General features: G+C 37.0%; 1 protein-coding gene across 1 annotated transcript in view; it reads left to right on the forward strand.

Annotated features, from left to right (window-relative positions):
- Window positions 1-12,500, forward strand: part of PAH (phenylalanine hydroxylase) — a 733,016-nt gene that overhangs the window by 523,365 nt on the left and 197,151 nt on the right. Inside the window, exon 7 of the mRNA XM_044087738.1 lies at window positions 3,628-3,763. Coding sequence (XP_043943673.1) covers window positions 3,628-3,763 — 136 coding nt within the window. The remainder of the gene's footprint in view (window positions 1-3,627; window positions 3,764-12,500) is intronic.

Below are 12,500 nucleotides of genomic sequence, written 5' to 3' on the forward strand. Positions count from 1 at the left end.
TATATATATGTGTGTGTGTGTGTGTGTGTGTGTGTGTGTGTGTGTCTACTTTACATGATCGACATTTCAAAAAGCCGAAGACCATATCGCCAAGACCATATGATCAACTTTTGAAATGCCGATCATGTTAAAAAAAAAGAATAAACACAACATTCACTAACCTTAACATTGGTAGCAAGCCCCCCCACCCCCCAAAACTTAAATATACCAACTCTGAGATCACACTATAGTGCAGAAGAGGGAAATCTTTCCATTCCGCACTTGTATAGAGATGACCATTCCGCATGACCGATATTTCAAAAGTCGATTATATGGTCTCGGCCATATAGTCTTTGGCTTTTTGAAATGTCAATCATATAAAGTAGACCTATATATATATATATATATATATATATATATATATATATATATGAGTGTAGGACACTGTATCAAATGTACAGTTTCCTGACATATACTGTAGGTCGATACCATTTGGCCGACACAGAGAGGGGGTTGACAGGTCTGAGTAGGAGAATATTTCCTTTTCTGGAGATTGAGCGATCTCTAAGTTAGTATATATAATTATCAAAGGATATAGTGGGAGCAGTCCCCACACAAAATGTCCCTTTGCCTAGTATTTTGTGATTTTCACTTGCCATTGGTTTACTCCAATCCAGGGTAATCCTCTAAGCATGCGCAGAATGTGTCAGTCTGAGTGTGTTTGATATTCAGACATTGATCTGCAGGGTGTCAAGATGATATTACACACTGCTGTATATCAAACACATCCCATATTTCTTGATCTGCCATTGCATTTCTGTAGTTAGTAGGTGTCACTGATAGGGAAGTGTGGATAATCCCATTCTAGGGACTAGTGACAAAGGGTTGTTGTATTGACATGTAACATTATGAGAAAGATATGCTTTGTTAGATCCTACTCAGTCAAGTCCTTAAAATGTCAAAACAGGAAGGTTGTCTTTTTCGGATTTTTGACATAGTGCATTAGCATTGGCTAGTCCAACATAGTGTGCTTATTTGTTGTTCGTAATTTTCACACTTTTCATTTTTTTCTTAGTTTTTATGACCTTGTAGGTAGTATGTATAGAGATCAGGACCATGGGGCTTACACACTTAACACTCAGTGCTAGAGAGCTTGTCACCCAGAAAAAAAAAATGGTTTCCTGTTTTCTGTGCCCTCGAGAGTTTTGCCATTTGAACTGACTACCTCAGAATAATTATACATTTAAGCTTAGATTAATCCAACATTATGTTCAGAGGTCTAGCCATACTATTTTATTTTCAATTGCTGTCTCATAAAATGCACTTCTGAGGTCTGATTAGAATAAATATATAATTAGATATGCATAAATCTTTGCTATATTGGTTCAAAGAAAATCATTTCTATGATGTTTTAAGTTTAGTAACTAAACTGGCATTAATCATTTCCCTATAATCTATATGCCTGGCTTCTTAAAAAAAATAAAAAAAAAACTGAACCAACCCCTACCATGTATTAAAAAATATGTCTGCCTACACATCACAATCACATATAAGGCTTTTGTATACTTGTGCATGTGTCAGTCTCTGGCATAATGTAGACAAACTCTCTACATATGCAGATCAAATGGGCTTTTAATGCAATGTCCTATTCTATATCAGTATTAATGCCATTCCATCTTCTGTGGAGTACAATCTCCCTCCTGCCAAGCCTTTACTATCATGTGCCTACGATTGTGCCTTCTAGTCTAAATATCCCTGTTTCTGCAAAATAGCGTTATTATACATTGTTTTAATTTTGTTTCCCACATCTTTACCCCAATTCTCAGTTCACCTTCACATCTTTCATACACGCTTAATCTCAGTCTTTTTATAATCTTAGATTCATACTTGATATAAAAATTTGTAGTGATTTCTGCATCAGTTTCCTTTCCTTACATAAACAAAACTACAAAAAACAAGAAAAGTTAAGACTGCAGTCATTTAATCCTGCTTTGTAGTGAAATTTGTCACTGTTAGGTTGTACTAACATGTCCACACCTGTATTAAATTGTATCTGTTCTCATTATGTACTAGTATGTTATTCTTTACTGTATGATTCATCATCATTAACTGAAATTTTCTTTTTTAAAGCATTGTGTTTGCACTCAAGCATTTTGCTGAAAATGTTGAAAGTAGACTCACCCCATTAACACACACTCAGTTTTCAAAACATACACACACACACACACACACACACACATATATATATATATATATATATATATATATATATATATATGTATATATGGGTCTACTTTAAAACACCGACACGCAAAACATAGAAGACGAGAACACTGAGACCGGAAGATCGGCAAATGAGATGACCGACAGTTTAAAAGCATGAAACTTCACATGCCCGACAAACCACAATCCCGACAATCAACAAAACAAAACAAATACCTTTTCCAGAAAACACACACACAACGCAATCACAACAAAAAACTTACAAACCTACACTAAACCTTACATACACAACTATCTATGCACTAACCTTAACCCAAACCTTAACCCTAACGTCCATCACTATCGCACACTCACCTAACCTGAGCCCTACCGCTAACTCACTTAACCCCCCAACCCTAAAGTCTGTCACTATCGCACGCTTACCTTACCTGCACCCTAACCCTAACTCACTTAACCCGCCCCTAACCCTAAAGTCTGTCACTATCGCACACACTTACCTTAACATGTCGATGTTCTCAGCATTGGCTTTTAAACTGTCGGTCATCTCAGTTGTCGATCTTCCATTCTCAGTGTTCTCGTCGTCGGTGTTTTGCATGTTGGTGTTTTCAAGTAGACCCATATATATATATATATATATATATATATATATATATATATATATATATATATGCAATAAAAATAAATAAAATAACATTCAAGACTATCAATGTCTAATAATGATAGGCTTGATCACTGGCTATGGATCTGTTTGGTGATGTCTAGAAAATATCCATATAAATGTTGCACTTAATTTCCAAGGTCTTTTTTTTCCCTTCCCTTGACTTGACCTCTCAACAGCCTGTAGCGTACGACTCCCTATTAAGTTCCATTGGAGTGACGTTGCCTACCTCACAATAATATGACCTTCTTAGAGGCCATCATGACTTACCACTTAAGATGAAAGACTTTCCAGTGGATCCAAACATCAAACTCCAATATCAGAGGAGTTTCTCAAATAGCTATCTTCTCAGGCTTGAAGAATAAAAGAATGATACGTATGAAGTATATGGAAGACCAAGTCCAAAATCTGTTTTTATTTCCTTTGGGACATTTCTGTTTCATTGCCTGAGTAGGCAGGTTCAGTTTAATCTAAAAAATGCATCCACTGTAAGTGAGTTTGCAGTTAAAACAGATTTTTGCTGTTTTTATTAATTTTGGTTACAGACTGTGTCACTGAAAAGGAAATGTCAGTGGACTGCTGCTGAAAAAAAATTTTCTGATACATTTCTAGATGTTGAAATAGCTTGTTATTTGAACATGACTATGATGAAATGATTCAATACATATACACTGTTAAAACTTATCACAGCAGAAAAATGTTTTGAATATTAGTTTGTTTTTTGTGTCATGAACCTCTGCTTTCTTTTTTTTTCTCTCCTTTCAAAGCTTGTACTGGTTTTTGTCTGAGACCTGTAGCTGGTCTGCTGTCTTCTCGGGATTTCTTGGCCGGTCTAGCCTTCAGAGTATTCCATTCTACCCAGTACATACGGCATTCATCAAAGCCAATGTACACACCTGAACCGTAAGTATTTTAGTCAGTCACGGGTCTAATTCACATTTATTTAGGTGTTTTTGTCCAGAACAGCATTACAATGTAAAGACAATAGAAAAATAGAAGTTTTACAAACTTATATACTCAATCCATGCACAATAATATTACCTGTCATCAACCAACATCATCATATGTCAAATCAAATACAGTAAGTAAGTTTTTATTACCTGCCTGAATCCAGCAAATGTAGGGTATACCCAAAGCCTGTGAAGTAGTACGTTCATGGGTAAGGAGTTTGATAATGAACTGAGTGAAAGCCTGAAGTTTCCGGATTTATCTACCGAACCGTAACAATTCCTTAAAGGCTGTAAGCAAAGTTTGTGTTTTAGTCTATTCTAAGTATTACACAGAGTTTCATAAATCCATAAAGATTCAGAAAAATTATGTATGAAACTGTAAATACATGTATTTTAAAAAGCATGTATATTACAAAATGTTAACTTAATCTCTGCAAGTATATCTGGGGTACAGAATCCTTTTGTTTGCAAGTTTGTACTGCTACTGTTCACTCAACAACTTAGTTTGCAGGTAGTTATGTTATTACCATGGTATTCATTACCCTGTAGCTAATTATTTTATTGATATAGTCTCTTATCATTTGTCAACCTATTATTCTTCTGTGTACAGGAGTTGTTACACCCATTATTGGCCCCTCCATTCCACAAGCTAACAGGCAATTAGTCCCCAGCATGTACATTGTCACCAGGCTGGTGTCCTCTTCTCAGGAGAGACTTGTCTATAGGTATACTATTTCAGGTACAGCCATATACCAAAGACAATCAGGGATAGATGGGGGCCATCATACTGTTTACGGAAGGTTTTATTAGGGAGTCTACAATATAGCCAGTTCTGTGCAAATGTAGTATATCCATTGTAGGTTTTTATGTTGCACACATCTGTTGTCATGGGCCACATCTGTTTTACACTGTATACTATCGGTCTTGAAGTGAAATTTTACAGTACCTACCAAAACACTCCATGGAAGTTCCTTATTATATATCATCCCCTTGAGGGCAGAATTTAATATAATAAATTAAATTAATAAAATAAAATAAATAAAATAGAATAGCCATCTGCAATTCAGAGTGCCCATCGAAGCTGACCCTCTGGTGTCAAAATGCAATAAGTAACCACAAGCTATGAACATCAAGGGAAAACACCTTATATATTTGCAAACAAGATGAAAGTTGCTTATATATGAGATTTTCAGACAAACAAGAAGTGATCTAAGTGAGATTAATGTTTTCCTTACAAAGTAATGAAGAAGTTTTCCTTATCCAGGAAGCTTTAAGGATACAGGACATTCTGTGTCATTTCCAACGGCCAAGTAGCAAAGCTAGAGAAAGTCCCTTTTTGACTATAATTAATTATGTACTTTTCTATTGTGATTCTTTTGAAGACTTTGTACTGTAGGAAACCTTACTATGTAGAAATGTTTCCTTTATTTGCATAGGCAGAGCCCAGTCAGTGACTGAGTCGTGTCCATGCTTGGTACCCTAAAGGCCACTGGTAAATAACAGAACTGTCTGCAGATAGATTTCAGGCATGCACCAGTACATGAATCTTTTTTCTTTCCATCATAGCTCTTTATATCCAGCCTCACAATGCATGTTGATAAATTGCAGTATTATTATTATTATTGGACAGCGCAGTGGTGCAGCGGTAGCATTGTTGCCTCACAGCAAGAGGTTCTCCAATTCAATTCTCGGCTTAGAGTGCCTTCTGTACAGAGTCTGGATGTCCTCCCTGTGTTCATGTGGGTTTGCTCTGGTTTCCTCCCACATTACAACGACATGCTTCTGGAGAATTTCTCCTTGGGCTTCCGCTGAAAAATGTTTTTGTTCCAAGTCAGACGGGTTAATAAATAAATTATTATTATTATTATCAACTTGTCACCAGCAGCACATATGTACATGGTTAGAAACAATGCAATTTATGTCCATCAGTGGGCCCTTAAACCATTTGTCAATATTATTTTAATTTGTAAATCTGGTTTCCTCATACTGCATAAACTAATACTGTAGTCCTAAAAGCACATTTCCTGTCAGATGAGCCCAGTTCTGGTCAGTTCACTTCTGCCTCACAACGTAACCCTCTACACTGTTTGTGCCTCTGATTGACAAACTTGGGTGGTAAAAGAATGGACATAAAAGGGAAGACTCAGCAGCAAACCCTTCGTCTACCTTCAGTAGACTGAATGAAACATATCATGTGCATTTATAGGTTATACAAAACTCATTAGATTATTTTTCCAAGCAAGTTAAAAAGTAAGAGGAAGAAGACACATTGTACTACAAAAGGTGGAGGCAAAGGAACAAAGGGTATACTGAAAAATGTAGATTACTCATACATATTACTTCTGGATGGATGGATGGATAGATGGATGGATATTATGTGAGTGTGTATGTGTGTGTGTACATATGTATATATAAATGATTTATTATATGTGTGTGTATATATATATATATATATATATATTTTATATATATATATATATATATATATATATATATATATATATATATACACACACATATATATATATATATAGACACACACACACACACAAATAATTTATTTCTTCAGTTTTAAGTAGCAGAGTTTTCTGCTCTATTCCTTCCGCAAATGCTAATAATTCTGGTAATTCAACACCATTTTTCTTTATAACCTTTGCTGGCACCAATTTTTAAACTTTTATGCCTTTTATTAGCTTCATATGAAGATACACTGTCACTGTAAAGTGAGTATATGTGTGTGTGTGTGTGTGTGCGTGTGTGTGTGTGTGCGTGTGCGTGTGCGTGTGTGTGTGTGTGTGTGTGTGTGTGTGTGTGTGTGTGTGTGTGTGTGTGTGTGTGTGTTGAATAGCTTCTCCTCCCCTTGATATTCTGCAGTCACCCTCACTCCCATGCATAGTATTGCTTATTGTGGGAGGCATCCAGTTTCTGATTCATATTGTGCCATGTTTATATAACTGCTACAGCGGGGAGCATTCCTCTTACATCAAGGAAACTAGCCATACCTCACAATCCCTTAGGACATGAATTCTGGACAAAGCTAAAAATAATGGGGGAGGGCAAAGGTCCAAAAATTTGGCTTATTTTAAATATTGATCTTATAAATTTAGAAAGTTGTTAGAATAACAGGTTTTGTGTTAGAATGAATTTTCTGAAGGATATGAAGTCTGAAACACAAATGCCTGCCATTATTTAGAGGCTTCAATCCTCAGTGATTTGCCAGACAATGATAAATTCTATGAGGAACAGACCAAAAATATGAGGTAATAATATGGACATTCTATGAAAATGCGGGCAGTTGAGAGGTATGTCACCAGTCCAGTTTGTTTCTTCAGCTCATTCTCCTAAACTGCCCAGAATTTTGCAGAATGTCCAGATTTTTGCCTCTTATATTTTATTCTGTTCCCTGTAATATTTTTGGCTTTCAGGCAAATCATTTAGGGGTTTAATCATCATCTAATGCCAAACATTTCAGTTTCAGGTCTCATGTCCTTCTTAAAACGCATGCTATGCAAAATCTGCCATTCTCACAACTTTCTAAGTTTATCAGAATTTAAAAAAATGCTTCCCTATTTTTTGCCTTTACCCACCCACCCCCACCCCACCCCCCATTATTTTTGGCTTTGTCTCTGATTTTTGCATTAAGAGGTCAGCGGATGTGCTTCAGCTGTGGACACTGGCGCCCCCTACTGCTCTTCATTAGTACCACTTTTTCCACATATTTGCTTATACTGCACTCTTTGTTAGCTTTTCAAGGCTGACATTTTCATTTGTAATTGCCCAGAATTTCTGACATTAGTGTCTAGGGTTCTCCATCTCTTTTCAGTGACCATATCTCTTGGGTCAGTTAAATATTTCAGTGAAGTTTACTGTCATTGTGATCCAATTTTTCATTCTAGCAGAAGCAAATTGTATCTGTAATATAAACAGGAATCACTCCAAGCACAGCCTTCAAATTTCTAATGAAGAAAATATTGTGAGCTATGAAGCAACACTCGCTGAATATGTGTAAAATGTTAGACATTCACTTATGCCATAAACAGATAACACCTGTGAAGTTCCACTTAGTACTTTTTTATTATCCAAAATCATCATATTAATTTAGCACACACAAATGTTAAAACAGTAATTACCACTACACATGTACATATATACTACTCTAGCTTGTAAGACATTCTACCATTTTGGCTTTAAAAAATGTACTTGTTCTGTATCAAGGCATTATTTTAGAAGAATGAAGAGTCATTAGTGGTGTTATAAACTAAGCCAGACAAAGAAAATATTCTATCCAACATTGAAATTCCACCCCTTTCAACATGCAGTATAAAATTGTTGCTTGTCTGTGTCATGTGATACCCCTCTGTAGTGTATACTCAGTCATTTTGTGCTTTTTATGTGGTCATTGTACTGTGAAATGTGCTGGCTTGTTTTATTGTTTGACACTACATGAATCTTCCTTGTTTTAGTTTTTTGATCCTGGCTGCACATCACACACTTTGTAGACTTGTGTAATTTGTTTTGTTGTTTTTTAATAGTTACAGTAGTAAATCTGCAGGGAATAAGATTTAAAAGTGAATACCCCAGGAGTACACAGCAGGATAGTGCTGAAAATATTCAGTCAATCATAGGTTCTTTAATTTTAATACAGTGTTGACATGGGTGATGCCAAATGGAATATTTCACAATTTTCAGCTTCATGAAAATAAATATTGGAAAATAATTTAATTTATTGTATGCCAAGGGATCTCATGTGTCTTCCATTCCCACCCCCTTACATTTCTGCAACCTTTAGATAAGTGACTATGACTGAGCACACACTCTTTATCTGCATGATATTTGTCGGAGTATTCATACAACATCATTGCACAATGCATTCTTCTTGTAGAATATTATGTCTGTCAGACAGTTGAACTTCATGAAGGAAAACAGCCTGAACCAGTAGATCCAGCTTGTTATGGTGGATAATAGTGACAAAATGTTCGGAACTCCTCTTGTTACTACATACTGCCTGAATTTAGCTTTCTGTCTGAACAAGCACTGATGTCACTTTCCCCAGCAACATAAAATGATTATTAATTGTCTGACAACCTTTGTGCCAGATGCACCTGCAGTTAACATAAAAGCTATCAATAAATAGTGAATGCTTTGTTTCTTGATCTCGGCATTAATCCATTTCCATAACATGTCCAGGAAAGAAAGACTGCAGCATTCACATAAAGAATTTCATATGTATGTGAAAGTTAAAAAATGTTGATGATGCTCTAATCTCCATCTGCTGTCAGTAATTAAAACACTGATTGGCATTTGAAACTGGAGAATAGCTTCAATGACTAAAGATCATCAGTAGTTTGTTTTACCATTTGAGGCTCCGAGGTACTAGGATGAACTTGGTAACATTCCTGAGGACCCAACACTACTAGGTGAATCTCGGTTCAGTTTAGGGTTCTACGTTCACTGTTTGATGCTGACAATGCTCAATATTCTAGTTCATTTTGTTGAAGTCAATACCTGTTCAGCCTCTATTTAACACTCAAATGGAATTTTCCATCATTCTGTATGACTTCTTACTTTCACAGTTTAAGAAGATATGCCTACCTTTAATTGTAGCACAGAAAATAATGCCTGCAAGCTAACGGATCCTACAACTCCACTCCTTCTGTGACCTATAGTAACTAACTTGCTATCCTTCTAGAAAGCAGTCTCACATTCTTGATACTTTATTCACTTTCCGTCTTCATCCTTGGAAATAGTGGGCATTTAACCTTGGTACCAAGGGTCATTGGTCCAGCCAAGTGAGCTTGCAGGGGGGATTTGTTCTTGTTTTGTACTCTTTGAGAGCTCATCTATCTATCTACTTAACTGAATAAATTACTGGTGTCTTTATTCCTCCCACAGGGAAGGTATCAGATAGTCTCCTAGATCTGCTGGCTAAAGTGTTTTATCTGGACCATAGCCAGCCTTAGGCATAGGCCAACTAGGCAGCCACCTAGGGTGTTGCTGTAACAGGGGCACTTTTCCAGTAATCTGGATGGTGTAGCTATCCCAGGATGGGGTCACCAGTTGGTGTTCGAGGGGCACTGTGGAGACCTTTTGCCTAGGGCACCAGTTGACAAAAGGCCGGCCCTGATTTGGACTAATCCTTTGTACTCTGTTTCTTATCATTTACTAAGAGCCGGGGAAGAATGGTGAATGTTTTTTCAGGAGAATCATTCCCATTCCTTCCTTAGCACTATCTGACTTGAAAACCTTTCAGCCTCTTGAAATAGAATTGAATAAAATATGCAACAACTAAAATATGTACTTGTAAAAAAATTCTCTGATTCCAAATTTTGTGCCCCATTCTCTCATTGCTTTCCCTCAAAGACCAAGGCAGCTGATCCCAGAACATTCTTATTAATCATTCTAATTATATGATTACACACCAGACTTGCAGATGACTGGCCAGCATGTTGGCATTACTAGGCTTGCTGACTAAACCCCCAGGCTATTGACTGGTATTGCCATATCATCAGCTGTGCCATCCTGTTGTTATTCCTGTGGCCAAAAATACCACAAAGGATGACATTCCATGCCAGAAATGCCTTTGTAATGGCAGTAGCTCCTACTCTTAACTTCTCATCCTTCCTGCTGCATAAAAACTGAATTGATTCTTCATGCCTTTTCTAGTTATGACCCAGCCAAAAGGTTTGGGGGAAAAAGTAATACAAATGACAATTTGGAGCAACCCGTCATGTAATAATTTGGGGGGAGGGTATAGTATTTTGAGAACTATCACAGACAAGTTTAGAACATGCAAATACTACAATCAGTTTTATTTGACTTTGTTTGGTTAACCAGTTTGTTCATTATAAAAAGCAGCAAGTAAGTGCTACATTACTACAAACGCATGGCCAGCTTGCACAACAGATGTATCTAAAAGAGTTATTGTGATTATTTAAGCAAATAAATAAATTATAATTAGTATAGTTATCATGACAATGCAAGGAATGAGTTTAATATTGTTTTTGTTTGGTGAAATTGTACATTTATTTATGTATTTATTGGATTACTTACTTACTCTGGAAAGCTGTTTCTTTCTCATCATAAAGTTGGCAGTGCTTGCATTATTACCAGTTCTGCATCCTCTACTCTAGAAACATTGTTTCTGCGTCTTTAGAACCTGCCACCTCATTTTACCATGTAGGTGCGGTAGCGTTGTCACCTCACAGCAAAAGGTTCTCCCGTTCGATTCTCGGCTGGAGCGCCTTCTGTGTTGAGTCTGCACGTCCTCCCCGCAGTCGAGTGGCGTTCGAAAGACATGCGTGAATGGGCATGCCTTCATTGAAGGTTGGACGTCGAGCTGACACCTCAGCACAGTGAAAATCTACTACCAATCATTAGTGAACCGGAGTTCCGCTGTGGTGGCCCCTAACCGCGAAAAGCCGAAAGAAGAACAACATGTGTAGGTTGTAGCAATGCAGAACTTAACAATTTGTGTGCTATTGCCAGGCATTTTCCACATCTGCACCAAGGGCTATCTCAGGATTGTTTAGTTATCTTTAGCATAAGTAAAGCCTTTTCTTGGTTACAGTTTCTCGTTTCTAGTCCACTATATGACCTCCCATTTCTGGAGGCTGAGGTGTGTAATCCAATATGTAAACCCTTTACATTACCAGTCTAATCAGTAGGGCAAATTTCTCAGACAAAGTTAAATGTCATTTCTGAAACAGTTTATTTGCTCATCTTGCCAGAAGTATCAACTGCTGTTTCTAAGTCTGCTGTCTGTTCTGTAATATCTTCAGCATTCAGTGCATTCCTGACTTGTTGGGCACTGAACTGCTATTCCAAAGCAGCAGAACTACTGCTATAGCTAATGACATGAATCATGTGGTGATGTTGCATCAAGAGACAGTTAACACATTCAGCACACGAGGTATGGTATTACACAAAAGACACATACAGCACCTGAAAACACTGCTTTTAGTTAAGAAAGTTAATTTAAATACACAAGTAAACAAAACATTAGCAACTTTTAAAAGATGAGTCATTTAATGCTTTTTATTGATGTATTAAAGAACAACAAACTTTTTGCTGATTGTGTTTATGCATGACCGCAGTCACCAAGTTGCATATCCCACACTGTTGCCATAGTGAGTGAAAATGTGCTTTCATAGAGTTCTGTGTTACTTGGTTTCATACAGCAAAAGAAAAAAAAATAAGAAAAAGGCTAGAGTTCATTTTACAGCTAAAGGAATGTGCCTGGATGGACACTCTGTAATGCTTTACTAATATTACTGCAATAATATCAGGCACGGCTTAGTGGTAACTCGTTTCGTGTATGGTGTGCATGGTCCTGGGTTCCAGCCTCGCAGCAGCTGTTTGTTTGGGATGGATGGTGGCTTAATGGTTAAGGTGTTTGCCTTAGAAACACAAGGTGCAGGGTTTGAGTCTCACAAAGGATAATTGGCTAGGCTTAAAATGGCTTGCAAGGGCAGTTAGCTTAGTACTAACCTATGAACCTATATTGTCATCTGACCACTTAACTTGCTTAATTCTGACACATTTTGAAACAGTATGGATCACATGAGGGTTACCTTTAGTGTTTAGTGCTGCAAGGGTAATGATGCAAGTTGATATATCAATGAAAGGTTTTCTGCCCTTTAGTGTACCAGATATTAAGTATCACATGGCTCCCACATTTACACAAGCATTTC

The sequence above is a fragment of the Protopterus annectens genome, chromosome 11.part0, assembly GCF_019279795.1.
Source record: "Protopterus annectens isolate FY-2018-M chromosome 11.part0, PAN1.0, whole genome shotgun sequence".
Classification (NCBI taxonomy): Eukaryota; Metazoa; Chordata; order Ceratodontiformes; family Protopteridae; genus Protopterus; species Protopterus annectens.